Genomic DNA, 16,505 nt, shown 5'->3' on the forward strand with positions numbered 1-16,505 from the left:
TACTTCTAAATTATGAAAGAACACCAAATTTAGTAATCTATAAAAGCTATTAATTTAATGAACAATCTCTTCATGAAGGCAAAGTGGCAAAACCCACAGAGCCACAACTATGTGTTAGATCTCTTCTGGGTTCCATAAACTTCACTTATGTTATAGCGAGTTGATGATCGTACTCCCTTTATTTTTATATGCCAATGTTTGGAAAACGGAACAAAAAAGTGGCATGTATTCTTGCAAACCTATTTTCTTTGTTTCATTAGACCTTAGTTGTAGTATCAGCCTTACAATCAAGTCGACTTCAACATTGCACCATACCCTGTCATAACTTTTATGTTAGACAAAAAATTGATCCCAAAAGAAAGCCATCTAACTCATAATCTCATTGCTTCTTTTGTAATTGCAATAGTTCAAGATGCCATTGTTTCAAATTGCACAAGGGCATTGTTTTCAGGAATGATATATACTTACCTCCAGCAGTAGTCCCTGAACAAGAGGCCATTGGTTATGCCCTATGGACATGAAGGGAATTCAGCTTTAAGGAGTTTGATCTCTGACTCTCTTTTTCTTAACACAGTTAATCTCCATTCCCCTGTTGCTAAAACCACTGTTTAGAACATCCAAGCAGCAATGGCATAAATGTCCTCTTCACCATTCAAAAGCACCATGCTGTTTGTGCAGACTGAGGCTCCCAAAAATAATAAAACCTTATCAACCACAACCACCGACAGTTTGGCACAGACTCCAGTTGTTTGCAGCCTGATGGCATAACCAGGAAAGGCCACTTGCCACTGGCCTGAAACTGCAAACATAAATCACGTCTTTCTTCAACTGAAGAAAACATGCCATTTCATTATTTTGCCCAGTAGTCCCTCAAGTGGGCCAAGTGAATTAAAAGCTCATTGGTGCCTTGTTTGTTTACACAGCTGGTCATAACCCAAGGAGGTACTTTGTCCAGATCTTCCTTCACCCATTTCAAAAAATCAAACACATTCTCCTGTGCTGCGTGTTTGTTTCTTGACCTCCTTTTATCGCATTTCGTAAACACCAAGGTCAAGGGAATCTGAAAATAACATGTAATCAGCAACTTCAGAAAGCCCAAGTGAAAAAAATTCTTAGACAAGAAATATAATGCCACCTGCCTTGTTACTTGCAAGCCAATTGGCATAGCCAAGATCTGATTTTTTGGGAGAGACGCTCCCATCAACAAGTAGGAGGACTGATACCAATGTCTCTCTTTTCAGAAAATAGTCCTTTGTGAAGTTGTCCCAATCCACACGAATATTTGTAGGAGCCCGTGCAAACCTGATATGCATAACACAAAGCAAGACTTGAACACACAATGGCCCGTTGCTGCTGCAACAATGAAAAAATATCTTCACAATTCCAGCACTAGCAGGATACACAATTCATTTTCTGAAACATGAGGTATAAGCATGCAGGCATCCGTGACTAGGGTTTGAATGGTACCCATAGCCAGGCAGGTCCACTAAATACCAGCTCTTGTCTATAAAAAAATGATTGATAACCTGTGTCTTCCCTGTACACAAATCAAACACGCACTTGAGCCTTCACGAATCACCACAGAGCTGGTAGAATAATAAACACATGCACCAAAGACCATGAGATGACAATATTTTTAATAAATGATTGAACACCTAAAAACCTGAAACATGCTTGATAAATAGACCCTGATATGCGTTCACAAGCACAAGATTACTAGCAAGGGCAGGTAGGCAATCATCTCTTTGAAAGAAACGATTAGAATTCACCTAAAGAATCGAACAATATATAATCGCAAGCAACGATGCAATATAATCCAGGAAGAATCTAGATAAAACATAGTTTTATGGACAAATGATTTCTAACTTCTGAGAAAATGCTATGATTGAATATAAGAACTAAAACATTTCACCTACTTCACACGGAGTAGTATTGTGTGTCATCTTGGCCAAAGAGGAAAACACGATTCTAAAAACAATCCAGTAAGCACTCGTCACAATGGTGCAATGCAACATGTTTCATTCCATACGAAAACATAAGAAGCATTCCATTCACTGAAACGTATTTCATTTGCAGTTGTTTAAGAGACGCATATTTAAAAAGAGGGTTGCTTTCTACTCAGAAAGAGACGGCACAGCGGTGCAATGCAACACGTTCCATAACAAGCAATCCTTTCAATAAAACCTCTTTCGAGTTGAATTTGGAGTTGTCACCATTTGGTCCCTTCACTAGTCTTGACCAGTGTTTCACACATTGATTGGAGCCAAGGTGTGAAAATGGGGATTTTCCACAGAAGAAAGCTAAAGCATTTACTGGCAAAGTTTGGCCTGAAAGATGGCTTTTGAGCAAAAGCAGCATGGGATTTTTATCATATAAAGTGACTTATAAGGTTTATAAGTCAACGGGTTCACACATCATTAAAGTGTGGCCGGGATTATTAATATTTTGGGCCTGGATCCTTGGACAGAGGGAGGCGCCTAGCATAAACTTGGCCAACAAGCTGGAAAAGCACATAAGTTGATATTTTTGGCTATTCAGACACTTTTGGCAAAAAGGGGAAAAGCACAGCTATTATTGGGGCTGGTCGACTTTATAAAAGCAGGGAGGGTCTTCAGGCATCCAATCATCTCCTGGGCGGCGGGAGCATGTTCTCTCTCTCTCTCTCTCTCTCTCTCTCTCTCTCTCTCGTGCTGGCTGTACAGCAAGGGATCTTCAAGCGCTTTCTTCTCTCTCTGAGCGCTGTCTGTGTAGTACAGCAGCAGCCGCACTTCTCTCTCTGAACATTGTCCGTACAGTCCAACAGCAGCCCGACCTGTTTTGTGTTCTCTTCTATCTCCTGAGCGCTGTCCATACAGCACTACTCCTCTCCCTGGGGCTGGTCGTACAGCAAGACAGCAGGTTATCCTCTCTCTGATACGCTGGCCGTACAGTACTACAGCAGCCGCCGGGCGTGTTCTCTCACTTCATGTGCTGGTCGTACAGCAGTACAGCTTGTTTCCCTCTCGAGTGCTGGTCATACAGCAAGACAGCATCTTCTCTCCTTTTCTCGGAGTAGCCACTGTTTTTGGGCCTGATTCGAGGCTGTTTTGTACTAGTTCTCAGTGCTGATGGTACCTTGACCCTTGAGCAAGTGATTGCTGAGGAAGCTTTGTGGAAAATCCTGTGACCTTGATCTGTTGTAACAGTTTATTCATAAAGAAGTTCCTACAGGAGGCCAGCCGTTCCAGCTCAGTGCTATGTTCTTTTGGTGATTGTTTATGGTTCTTTCACTGCATCCTAAAGATTGTTTCGGTATTGTGTTGTCTGTCTATTGCTCGAGTGTTCTGGGATTTGGTTTCATTGGACTGGATTGGTTTCGTTGGTATTAGACCAAGGTTTCGATCTTGGGACCTATGGGTTATGGGCCCACGACACTTCCGCTGCACCAGTGTTTCACACACTGATTGGAGCCAAGGTGTGAACGGGGATGAAGAAAGCTGGAGCATTCACCGGTAAAGTTTGGCCTGAAAGATGGCTTTTGAGCAAAAGCAGCACGGGATTTTTATCATATAAAGTGACTTATAAGGTTTATAAGTCAACACGTTCACACATTATTAAAGTGTAGCCGGGCTTATTAATATTTTGGGCTTGGATCCCTGGATAGAGGGAGGCACATAAGTTGATATTTTTGGCTATTCAGCCACTTTTGGCAAAAAAGGGAAAAGCACAGCTATTATTGGGGCTGGTTGACTTTATAAAAGCAAGGAGGGTCTTCAAGCGTCCAATCATCTCCTGGGCGGCAACAGCATGTTCTCTCTCATAGTTGTTTCAGTTTCAGTTAGTTGTTTAGTTGTTTTTAGCTTTCCTTGCACAGACATTGTATCAGATCCACCAATTGTTGTAACCTTTTTGGTCTCATAGGTCATTTTGGCCTTTTGAAGACGTTAATATATCATTTCATTTCATTTCATTTCTGTCTAGAGCGCTGGCCGTACAGCAAGGGATCTTCAAGTGCTTTCTTCTCTCTCTGAGCATTGTCCATACATATAGCGTTGTGCGTACAGCACTACTCCTTTCCCTGGGGTTGGTCGTACAACAAGACAGCAGGTTATCCTCTCTCAGATACATTGGCCGTATAGTACTACAGCAGCCGCTGAGCATGTTTTCTCTCTTGCTGTGCTGGTCGTACAGTCGTACAGCCGTACAGCTTGCTTCGCTCTCTTGAGTGCTGGTCGTTGTCACCAATTGGCCGACCATTTGGTCCATCTCCAGTTTTTGCGTCTCGTTCACTTGAGGCCAGGCCGGTGTCTCATGTGAAGACGCCAGTATTTTGCTGATATGGACGGGAGCCAGACTGGTGCCACCCGTGTGTTAGCAGGATGGTGTATGGACGGGAGCCAGACCAGTGCCACCCGTGTATGACCTGGACTGTGTTCGACCCATGGGACTGTCATGCCATGGAAGAGCCAGTATTCGTGCCGTGTTTTGCCTATGGGACTGTCACACCATAGGGAGACTCGTGCCTGGAACTGTGTCTTACCTATGGGACTGTCACTCCATAGGAAGACCAGGTTTTTATGTTTTTATGTCGTGCCAGTTTTGTGCCGACAGATACACATATTTTGCATGTTTGAAACTGTTTTCGCATGACATGTATTTGTGTGTTTGCCTGTTTGACGTGTTACTTACTGAGCGGGGACGCCTGCCAGTGAGTCGTGAAGTCTGCTCTGTATTCTGACAAGTTTTGGTGCATGTGAACAGGTGGTAAGTATGTCGCACATGTTGTTTTTAAGATTTTATTCTAACCCCTTTGTTTTATAAGGTGAAGTGTTCACATTCATTTAAATGTGGGCACCCACTTAGGGACTAAGGTGGGGAGCCCCACTTAAGTGAGTGTGGGGGTGGGCATGGTCACCCACCACACCCATTTGGAACTGGCCACCCACATGCAAGCGTGGGGGGGCCAGCCAAATCAATTGGTTAAACTCCCTCTCCAACCTTAATAAAAGAAGAAACCCCACGACCACATGGGCACGCATGATTTTTGTGCGCCTTCATCGCTTGTTGCTGACGGCTGCGCTACTCCTCCAAACGTCGACCATCTCAGGCTGCGCATGTGCTACTACAGGAGGCTGTACCTCCAGAGACTGCAGGCGACCCTTAGCCAACGGCTGCCACCTGCAATTCAGTCCTGCTACAGCCGGCTGTCTGGCCATATTCTCTTCTGGTCATAGCCAGGCGATTGTATACTGCAGCCAGGCCATTACAGCAGCACAGAGGCGACTGTATCTACTCAGCGTGCTGCCTCTGCTCCTACAGGCGACAGAATCACTGCTGGCTGCGCTGCTTGTTCCTTTTTGCAGGCCATCGTGGGTCACCTCTCCAGCTAGCATCGCATCTTTTCTTCAGCAAGCGGCTGTTCACAAAGTGTGCGCTCTCTCCCGCAAATGATGTGCTACAGGCCGGTGGCTGCAAGCTGCCTTCTCTTCTCCATGTAGCCTGGCAACCATACAGGCTGTGTGTCTCTCTTACACAGGAAGCTCCTTCTCAACCTCCTCGTCAAGCTGTTGTGGCTACAACTTGGTATCCCACTCAAGTAGCTACATATACGAGTACCTGAGGGGGGGGTCGGCCCGTTCCGGCCCCAGTGCTGGTGTCCATTTTTCCATTTCATTTCATTTAATTTCAAGTTGTATTAAGTTGTCCATTTCAAATTTGTGGTTTTAAAGTTGTGCTATTAAGCGTGTGGGTGTCCAACGGAGTCTTTCCCACTTGACGGGATTGGTTTCATTGGTATCAGAGCACGGTTATTTCCCTCTTCCTAGTGGGGAAACGAACCTGTGTACTGGACATCCCGCTTTTAGCAAACTTAAAACACAATGGACAGCCAAGGCAACCCTTTGGAAGTACCAAATTCGAGGGGTCCATCTAGTGCTTCTCGTGGGTCTGATGCCCTGCGTGGTAGGCACAAGCCCCTTGAAAGGGTTCTTGATAGTGAATCCAAGGGTCAACTGTCTCCAGGAAAGACAGTCATGCTTGAACAAGAGCCTGATGCTATGAGGGCTGAAATGGAACATATGAGAAAACTTTTGCAGGCTCAAGAGCAAGAGTTAAAGTTTTTACATGAAGATCCCCATCTACAAAGTGCTATTGAAGCCAGGAAGGCTGATGCTATGGTAGATGTAACTTTTGAATCAATGGCTCGTGAAGTGGGCAAGAAACCAAGGGAGTTGGCACTTGCCTATCTCCTTCGCAAAGGTGATATCAAAGAGGGGGATGACGGAGAGCTGAAATTCAGAAATCCACCTCGTTTGAAGCATGGAGATCCCGCGTCTCAAAGGCTGAAATCTTTTATGCAAAGGGAAGAGGTGACTGTCACCTCTCGACATGCATCTTCTCCCCAAGGCACTAAGCCTGCCAGATATATGTATGCCAGTGCTCATGGAGGGCATGAAAGTCACATGCATGCTAGACATGTATCTCATGGTGACAGGTCTACTTCCAGAAAAATTTTGCCTTCTGAGTTGTCTCATGGAGAGACCATGCCATATGCAGGTAAGTCACATGCATCTGAGTTTCGAGTTCGTGGAGCACATGCCACCGTGCCCCATGAAGCTTCTATGACGGCCCATGGAGCCCATGCAGACAGGGCTACCCCGTTGGATAAGGGGAAAGAAAAAGAGAAGACCATGAGCCTCATGCCAGGAAGCTCAAGGAATTCCAAGCAGGTGATAAATCTGTCAAATTTGATGTCTTTCATGGTGAACATGATGCTTCTAAGGTGTTAGCATTTGTGGCACAGTTCGACATTGCTTTTAGCGATGAGGATTTCACAGAAAAATCAAAGGTGCGCCATGCTAGCATGTTTTTGAAAGAGACTGCTGCCCATTGGTGGATCACTGAAAAGATCACCAAGGATCCCATCTCTACTTGGAAGGAATTCAAAGATAGATTTTATGCTCAGTTCTTGCCACCCAATGCGGAGCAAACTCTCACTCAAAAGTGGGACAGGCTGGAACAAAAAGATAATGAGAGTGTGCAACAGTATGTTAATAAATTCTGGAAAGTGTTGCTGGAAGTCACTCCCTTCATGCAAATCACAGAGGATGAAAGAAAGAGGAAGTTTCGTTCTGGACTGCAACTAGCATATAGATCGGGTATTGAATTGCACCCAAAACATACGTTGCAACAACTCACAGCTTCTGCTCTTGCTACAGAACAATTGGTGCTCAAGATTAAGCAGGATCAAGGAGGTTCCAAGGGGAAGGACAAGGCTGTCCCAAATCAGCAAAAGGGTGGACAGCCACCTAAAAAGAACTTCCGGGAGCCCTACAAGGGTGGTAAAGCTGAAAATAACACATCTAAAGAACAGGACCCAAGGAAGAACAAATTTGGATTAACCCCGGAGCAAAGAGAGCAATATGCCAAGGATGGAAAATGCTTTTCTTGTGGTAGCAAAGACCACATAATCCGACAATGCCCAGATCGCAAATCAAAGCACGAGGACAAGCACACCAAAGCAAATGTTCATGCAGTTCCTGATGTGCAAGGTAATACAGGTCATGATGCAAAAGAGCGTATGGTTTGCAAGGCTTGGGGGCAAATCAAGGATCAGCCCGCACTTTTCATGTTTGATGACTGTGCAACTGACAATTTCATCTCTATGCAAATGGCAGCTGCATTGGGTATTGAGGTTGAAAACATGGGACCTCAGATTGAAGCCGAAGCTACATTTATTGGTAAAGAGGTGCAGGTAACCCCTTTGATTGGGAAGTTGCGTATCCATATCCAGGGCTACCTTGATAATGAGCATTTTCTAGTTGCTCCACTGAACGGATGTGATGTATTGTTGGGCAAGCCGTGGCACCATAGGCTTGAGCCCCGCAAAGACTACCATCCAAATTAATAAAGCAATGAAAAAGAGTCTTTCAGCGTACTTGGTTTTTGTGCGTGATAGTCTTGTGCCAAATCATCAAAATGTGGATGCTATGTCTAATGATAGGCTGAATTTTCTTAATGCATTCAACGATTGTTTTGCTGACTCATTGCCAGGTGAATTACCTCCCCAAAGGCCCGAAGATCACCGTATAGATCTTGTGCCAGGTAGTTCTCCTCCTAACAAACCCGCATACCGAGTGAGTGCTGCACAACAAGAAGAAATTATGAAGCAGGTAAACGAGCTTTTAGAGAAAGGTTTGGTTCAACCCAGTTCCTCACCTTACTGCTCTCCTGTGCTTCTTGTTCAAAAGAAGAACGGATCATTCCGTATGTGTGTAGACTAAAGAGCTTTGAACAAGCTTACCATCAAGAACAGATTCCCAATTCCACGTACTGATGATATCTTGGATAAGCTTGATGGCTCAGCTTGCTTTAGCAAACTTGATTTGAAGAGTGGTTATCACCAGATACGCGTGGTGCCACAAGATGTCCATAAGACTGCATTCAGGACAGCCTTCGGATTATATAAATTCTTGGTAATGCCTTTTGGTCTCACCAATGCTCCTGCTACTTTTAATCGTATGATGGATAGAATATTCCGACCCCATCGCAAGTTTACAGGAGTCTTCTTTGATGATATCTTGGTTTTCTCCAAGAATGAGCAGGAACACAGAACTCATTTGGTCACAGTGTTCGAAGAGTTGCGGAAGCATAAATTTTTCATCAATGCCAAGAAAAGTGAGTTTTTCCTTTCAGAGATTCATTATCTGGGACATATTGTATCCAAAGATGGAGTTACAATGGATCCTGCAAAGATAGAGACTATTCGGAATTGGCCCGAATTGCAAAACGTACATCAAGTACGTAGTTTTCTGGGATTATGTTCGTATTACAGGCGTTTCATAAGGCATTTTGCTATGATTGCCATTCCTCTACATGATCTCACAAAGAAGAAAACTGCTTTCAAATGGACTTCAAAGGAACAGGATGCTTTCTTGCAGCTCAAGCATGCGATCATATGTGGTCCAGTATTGATTGTTCCTGACTTGCACAAGTCATTCGTGGTTGAATGTGATGCTTGTGGAGATTGCATAGGAGCTGTCCTAAATCAAGAAGGGCATGCAGTTGCAAGGTTGGATCAAAACGTACGTACGGATCCAATCCGTACCGTACATCCGTACCGTACGGGGATCCGTACGTACGGATCGATCCGTACGCCGTTTTCCCCCCCCCCCCCCCCTCCCCCCTTCTTTGCTTGCCTGCGACGATAAACGTTTCGCCTGCGATAAACGTTTTTTTTTCGGGTTTCGCCTGCGATAGCGTTTGGACTCTGTACGGCGCACACCTTCCGGTAAGGGCCTCTACAGTTGCACTCTCTCTCTCTCTCACTATCGCCGTCGGTACTGTCGCCGCCCCACCCCGTTTTCCCCACCCTGTTTTCCTCACCCACCCTTGCTCAGGCCCCCAAGGCAGCAACATAACTCTCTCTCTCTCTCTCTCTCTCTCTCTCTCTCTCTCTCTCTCAGAGCCTTAGCCCACCCTCTGTGGACCGTGCATAGAGCTCTCAGTCTCTCTCTCCTTCAAGTCTCTCTCTCTCTCTCTCTCTCTCTCTCTCTCTCTCTCTCTCTCTCAGCTGAGCTGCCCACTAAATATTATGCATTGCATGATTGCTGAATCTTGATTGAAATTGTATGGCATCGTGCATTGAATTTGTCAAAGCAATCATGCATTGACTTGTGATTCTAATTTCTCACTTTTGAATTAGTAGGTTTTTGACCTTGTTGTGTCTCTATTTCGAAAGTTTTATATGTCAATGTGGACATGGACTGAAATTTTATGTAGGTGGCTGAAATTTCTGAGATTTTATGTATTTTTACCAATGGTACGTATTTTTACGTACCTTAAAAATTTTTTCCGTACCAAACAACGTACAGTACGTACGGATCCGTACAGTACATAACGTTTGGAACCACCTTGTGCAGTTGCATACGAGAGCCGTCGTTTGCATGATGCTGAGCTTCATATGGATATCTATGAGAAAGAGCTCTTGGCTGTAATTCACGCCTTAAAGATTTGGAAACATTACCTTCTTGGGGCTGAATTTGTAGTCAAGACAGATCATCAAAGCTTGAGATACTTTCTATCTCAAACCAAGCTTTCAGAGAAGCAGATGAGAATGGCAAATTTTCTTTCCATGTTTCATTTTCAGATTGTGCATACCCCAGGAAAGAAAAATGTGGTGGCCGATGCACTATCTAGGAGGCCTTATGTTGCTGCAGTCTCAGTGGCCTCTCATGGAGATCTATCTGCTATGAGAGATTTGTATCATTTGGATGCTGATTTTTGCCATATATGGACTGATTTGATGGCTGGTCATTCACATGCCTCTTATGTTATCAACGAGGGTTATCTCATGAAGGATAATTGCCTATATGTGGTGAAGGATTTGCGTCCAAAGGTTATGGACGAATGTCACGCTCCACCATATGCTGGTCATAGAGGTATTATGCCTACTACTCGCATGATTCAAAGGTATTTCTTTTGGCCAAGCATGCGTAAAGACATTGAGGCTTATGTGCGTGCATGTATTACTTGCCAAAAGGTGAAATTTGACAGGCAAAAGCCTCCAGGTTTGCTTCAGCCATTGCCTATTCCCTCGCAACCTTGGGAAAGTATCACGATGGATTTTATTATGGATTTGCCTAGATCCCAGCATGGGAATGATGCTATTTGGACTATTGTGGACAGGTTTAGCAAGCAAGCTCATTTCTTGCCCGTCAAGAAAACCATTAAAGCTGATCATATTGTAAAGCTTTTTCTTGCTAATATTTTCAAGCATCATGGTATGCCTAAATCCATTGTTGGGGATAGAGATCCCAGGACTACAAGCCTATTTTGGAGGGCTTTATTTGATAATATGGGTACTAAGCTTGAGTTTTCATCAGCTTATCATCCCCAAACGGATGGCCAAAGTGAAGCTGCAAATTCGGCCGTATTGGATTTGTTGAAGTGTTATGTGGCAGATCAAAAGAGTGCATGGGAGAAGTATCTTCCACTTGTTGAGTTTGCCTACAACAATACAATCCATGCTTCCACAGGAAAGGCTCCGTTTGAGATTATTTATGGTAGCAGAGTGGTCTTGCCACCCATCCTTCGTACCAAGGATGAGATTTTTGCAGCTGATGAATATGTTCGTGACTTGGATGTTGCCTTTGCTCAGGTGCGGACAGCGATTGCAAGATCTCAGGATAAGCATAAAATGGCTGCGGACAAGCATAGAAGGGACATGGAAGTCAAAGAAAGTGATTGGGTATTGCTGAAATTTGAGAAGGCTAGGCTTCGAAAGAGGCCAGGACGAGAAGGATCATATCCTAAGCTTTCTCCTCGCTATTATGGACCCTTCAAGGTGATTCAGAAGATCAATGAAGTGTCCTACAGGCTTGCTTTACCTAGTCATTGGAAGATTCACAATGCTTTTCATGTGAGTCTATTTCGGAAATATGTGGGGCCAGATCCTGATGAGCCTGTCACAGAAGATCCACCAGAGATTGAAGAGCTTGAGGAGATCCACCAGCCAGAACAGATTGTTTTTCACAAGGAGAGAAAGCTACCTGCAGGAAAGCTTTCCAGGAGATACCTTGTGAAGTTTAAGAATTATTTGCCTATTGATGCCAAGTGGGTAAATGAGGATTATTTTGCAGATAATCCGCAATTGTTGCAGGCATATCTTGAGGCTTTTCAGTTGAGGTCAACTCTTTAGAAGCCCAGGGGGATGTCACCAATTGGCCGACCATTTGGTCCATCTCCAGTTTTTGCGTCTCGTTCACTTGAGGCCAGGCCGGTGTCTCATGTGAAGAGGCCAGTATTTTGCTGACATGAACGGGAGCCAGACTGGTGCCACCCGTGTGTTAGCAGGATGGTGTCGTATGGACAGGAGCCAGACCAGTGCCACCCGTGTATGACCTGGACTGTGTTCGACCCATGGGACTGTCACGCCATGGAAGAGCCAGTATTCGTGCCGTGTTTTGCCTATGGGACTGTCACACCATAGGGAGACTCGTGCCTGGAACTGTGTCTTACCTATGGGACTGTCACTCCATAGGAAGACCAGGTTTTTATGTTTTTATGTCGTGCCAATTTTGTGCCGACAGATATTTTGTACTTGTTCCATGAACGGGAGATATGTCCATGTTACTATTTGCACATGCACACATATTTTGCATGTTTGAAACTGTTTTCGCATGACATGTATTTGTGTGTTTGCCTGTTTGACGTGGTACTTACTGAGCGGGGACACCTGCCAGTGAGTCGTGAAGTCTGCTCTGTATTCTGACAAGTTTTGGTGCATGTGAACAGGTGGTAAGTATGTCGCACATGTTGTTTTTAAGATTTTATTCTAACCCCTTTGTTTTATAAGGTGAAGTGTTCACATTCATTTAAATGTGGGCACCACTTTGGGCACCCACTTAGGGACTAAGGTGGGGAGCCCCACTTCAGTGAGTGTGGGGGTGGGCATGGTCACCCACCACACCCTTTTGGAACTGGCCACCCACATGCAAGCGTGGGGGGGCCAGCCAAATCAATTGGTTAAACTCCCTCTCCAACCTTAATAAAAGAAGAAACCCCACGACCACATGGGCACGCATGATTTTTGTGCACCTTCATCGCTTGTTGCTGACGGCTGCGGCGCTACTCCAAACGTCGACCATCTCAGGCTGCGCATGTGCTACTACAGGCGGCTGTACCTCCAGAGACTGCAGGCGACCCTTAGCCAACGGCTGCCACCTGCAATTCAGTCCTGCTACAGCCGGCTGTCTGGCCATATTCTCTTCTGGTCATAGCCAAGCGACTGTATACTGCAGCCAGGCCATTACAGCAGCACAGAGGCGACTGTATCTACACAGCGTGCTGCCTCTGCTCCTACAGGCGACAGAATCACTGCTGGCTGCGCTGCTTGTTCCTTTTTGCAGGCCATCGTGGGTCACCTCTCCAGCTAGCATCGCATCTTTTCTTCAGCAAGCGGCTGTTCACAAAGTGTGTGCGCTCTCCCGCAAATGATGTGCTACAGGCCGGTGGCTGCAAGCTGCCTTCTCTTCTCCATGTAGCCTGGCAACCATACAGGCTGTGTGTCTCTCTTACACAGGAAGCTCCTTCTCAACCTCCTCGTCAAGTTGTTGTGGCTACAACTTGGTATCCCACTCAAGTAGCTACACATACGAGTACCTCGGGAATTGGACTACAATCTGCAATCTACAAGTAAGTGAATTTCAGATTTAAGTAAAGTATTTTATGTTTAAATCTGATAAAGGATTCATCCCGCTCGGCCAACACCCGTTCGGTGCCGGGTTGTCCAAGCTATATTGGCGAACCTCGGTCCAAAGGTGCTGAGATCGGGAGAGCCAGGCGTTAGTACGAGAGCGCCTGTTTGTGCATGGTCTCGGAACACCAGTGAGGCGCTCTCCGCGGAATCCAGTGAAAGCACAGGACCGTAGTGATTGGACCACACTAGTGGTCGTTCTGCTTCGAGCTTGTACATCGAAATTCGAGCCTATTTGTTTGGTACTGTTTTCATATGTACATGGACATTATCTGGTTCTTGGAACCCATGGAGCATTGTATTTATTAAATACTCCCAATAAATATATCATATATTGAGGGGGGGGTCGGCCCATTCCGGCCCCAGTGCTGGTGTCCATTTTTCCATTTCATTTCATTTCATTTCAAGTTGTATTAAGTTGTCCATTTCAAATTTGTGGTTTTAAAGTTGTGCTATTAAGCGTGTGGGTGTCCAACGGAGTCTTTCCCACTTGACGGGATCGGTTTCAGTCGTACAGCAAGACAGCATCTTCTCTCCTTTTCCTAGAGTGGCCACTGTTTTTGGGGCTGATTCGAGGCTGTTTTGTACTGGTTCTGGGTGCTGATGGTACCTTGACCCTTGAGCAACTGTTTGCTGAGAAAGATTTGTGGAAAATCCAGTGCAAGGTTGCACCCGCACCTTGATCTGTCGTAACAGTTTATTCTTTGAATAAAGAAGTTCCTACGGGGGCCGATCGTTCCGGCTCAGTGCTGTGTTCTTTTGGTGATTGTTTCGGTATTGTGTTGTCTGTCTATTGCCCGAGTGTTCCAAGATTTGGTTTCATTGGACTAGATTGGTTTCAAGAGTTGCCGTGTCTGTTCCTTTAACTTCAAGGTGTCTTCGTCTTCGTTTTGCAGAAGTGTTTCTTTGATTGGTTCTTCATCCTTGGGGATGTCTTCTTTTGGAATGTCTTCAGAGCTTGATGCCATGGTGGATGGGCGAGTGGTTTTTTCCGATCTCAACTTTACCATCCACAGGATGCTCACACCCTAGGTCGTCGGGCTGAATCACGTGCCAAGCTTTGATACCAATGTAGCATACACCGAGCTAGAACCATGTGAAACAATGGAGCCTTCTTTATACCCGAGTTTAATGAGTCTTTTGCAATCCTTTAAACAACTGAAAGAGTAGTCAAGATGACACCAGATTCGGTCCCAATTACCCACTGAAGGGCCTCCTTGCAAGCAGGAGTATTTGCTTTATTTCTTCTGGAGAACTAAAAACAAGCTGAACTGTGTCCACAAGACTGAGTGGACAAACTAACTGACTCACTGCCAAACGCAAGATGCTGAAGTATGCAAAGGCAGGCTACCTAAGCACACATGCTTGACTGAAGGTTGAAGACTTGAACTTTTGTTTGATGATTTTAGACCATGGCTGAACCCATCTTTTTGTATGTCCAAGGAAGGCTAGTCGGCTGAGATTAATTTTGTCTGCCCAACTGAGATCAAATAAGCATTAAATATTTAATGTTGTCTTATGAGTATGCATGGGGTGTCTAGCTGCTGGCCGACTAACATCTGACTGTGCCAACTGCTGCCCAGGCCCCTATAAAGACTTTCCATAACAAGGCTTTCCGCTGGCCTTAGGGCTAGCGCGTACTATATGGATGCAAAAGTAAAATGCTTTTGATGCATTCTACACATCTACATGTACCTACATGAGGACTACTTGCTGAATTCTCCAAAGTGGGTTAAGAGGACTGACCTGACAGACCTCTATGGTTGGGAGACTAACCTACATAGCTCGTGCCTGACATGTTTGGGACTGGAGCTCACAATGGGGTCACGACATAGGACAAAATCTCCTATCAAGGTACTATTTTGAACATGTTTCTTGCACTGTTGAAGAGCCAGTGTGTCACCGTGTACCAAAGTGCATGGGTGCACGTGCAGATAGGGATGAGAGAAAAACGTGTAGAGACAGAAGATTATTAACATAAGATTAAGGGGTTGAGCACAAGTTTAATATGGGGATTATTAGAAGACTAATGGGTACAAGAGTTGGGAAGTAAAGCATGATTTATCATTAAAGCCATTATCTCTTATAAAGAGATTTAAGCCATTACATCATTTTGGCAAGTATATGTTAACAGTCATCTCCTGTCTATACTATATTACTTAGTAAAGAGTGAGGGCCATTGTTGTGGGCATGCCCGCCCAAGTAGGAGTTTCTCCATTTTTCCTCATTGTCCATATTTTCCCAGTTTTGCTAGTCATGAGGGGACTGTTTGTGCTGGCCAACTTGATCTGTGACTCACTGCCTAATTTTGTGCTGGCCACCTTGATCTATTTGCTGGCCGACTTCATCTGTTGTTGGCCAATTGGCCTATTTGATGGCCGACTGGTATTTATCCAGTCGTGGGCTTCTCTTGTTGTTATCGGCCTGTTTTGCAGTGGCCGACCAAAAGCCCAAAGTGGTATTATTTTTTTCCCACCCACCCTCCCTTCACAAGACCAAGTAAACCCCCGAGATGGCAGAGAAACATGTGAAGATCCCCACCCTCCCGACGTTGCCGGTGGACCAACAGTTGGACGGGAACAACTATGGTATTTGGAAGGTAATGATATGGTCTGTCTTAGAGTTCCAAGGCCAGAGTTGGAGGAGGAGAAGCTTTCACTATCCACCAAGAAAGAGCGGGAGGCTCAGACACAGTTGTGGAATCGTGTCAATGCCCATGTGCGTTCTTTCATCTTCCTCAATTGCACACCTCAAGTGATCAACCACATCAAACACATGACACTAGCCCAAGGGATTTGGCAGCACTTGGCTTCTTTGTACAATAGGGTATCGCCCATGAAGAATATTTCCTTGGAAGTTGTGACCGCTCCCTACAGGAGGCCTACAGATCGGAAGACAATATACGCATATTTAGAACACTTAATCTAACTGATATTAATCAATGGAACAACATAAGCAACACAAATACTGCAAATACTGAAAAATATAAATGACACCAGCACTGGGGTTGAAAAGGGCCGCCCCCCCCCCTCAATACTTATTGTATTTGTTGGAGTATTTATATTTGTACGAGTGTCACGGGCCTAAAAGGCCAAATTTCTCCACTAGGAAGTGAAAACAACCAAACAAATCTGGTTCAAGTCGATGACGAAAGTGTTGGTCAGCGTAGCCTCAAATCACAGGCTCATTCCCACCTTCACTGGGTGCACACTTTCCTTTCACTGGTCTTCCGGGACCGTGCACAAACGGGCACGCCTGTACTAACGCAGGC

At 45.0% G+C, this 16,505-nt stretch overlaps 1 protein-coding gene across 3 annotated transcripts in view; it reads right to left on the minus strand.

The window, feature by feature from the left end:
* Positions 1-228: 228 nt before the first annotated feature.
* Positions 229-16,505, minus strand: part of LOC147639768 (GTP-binding protein At2g22870-like) — a 62,135-nt gene continuing 45,858 nt past the window's right edge. The window contains exons 2-5 of one of the 3 annotated variants that reach the window (XR_015261959.1): positions 1,468-1,537; positions 1,140-1,302; positions 469-1,060; positions 229-316 (exon numbers count right to left, since the gene is read on the minus strand). Coding sequence is in view for 2 of the 3 variants with exons in the window: in XM_086773801.1 (XP_086629927.1) it covers positions 851-1,060; positions 1,140-1,302; positions 1,468-1,537 (443 nt within the window). In the remaining variant the exon portion in view is untranslated. Of the gene's footprint in view, positions 317-362; positions 1,061-1,135; positions 1,303-1,467; positions 1,538-16,505 lie in introns of those variants that run through there. The other 2 variants (XM_086773813.1, XM_086773801.1) reach the window with 2 other exon arrangements.

Source organism: Cibotium barometz, chromosome 3, assembly GCF_041138505.1.
Source record: "Cibotium barometz isolate CiBa-2024 chromosome 3, ASM4113850v1, whole genome shotgun sequence".
In the NCBI taxonomy this organism is placed as follows: domain Eukaryota; kingdom Viridiplantae; phylum Streptophyta; class Polypodiopsida; order Cyatheales; family Cibotiaceae; genus Cibotium; species Cibotium barometz.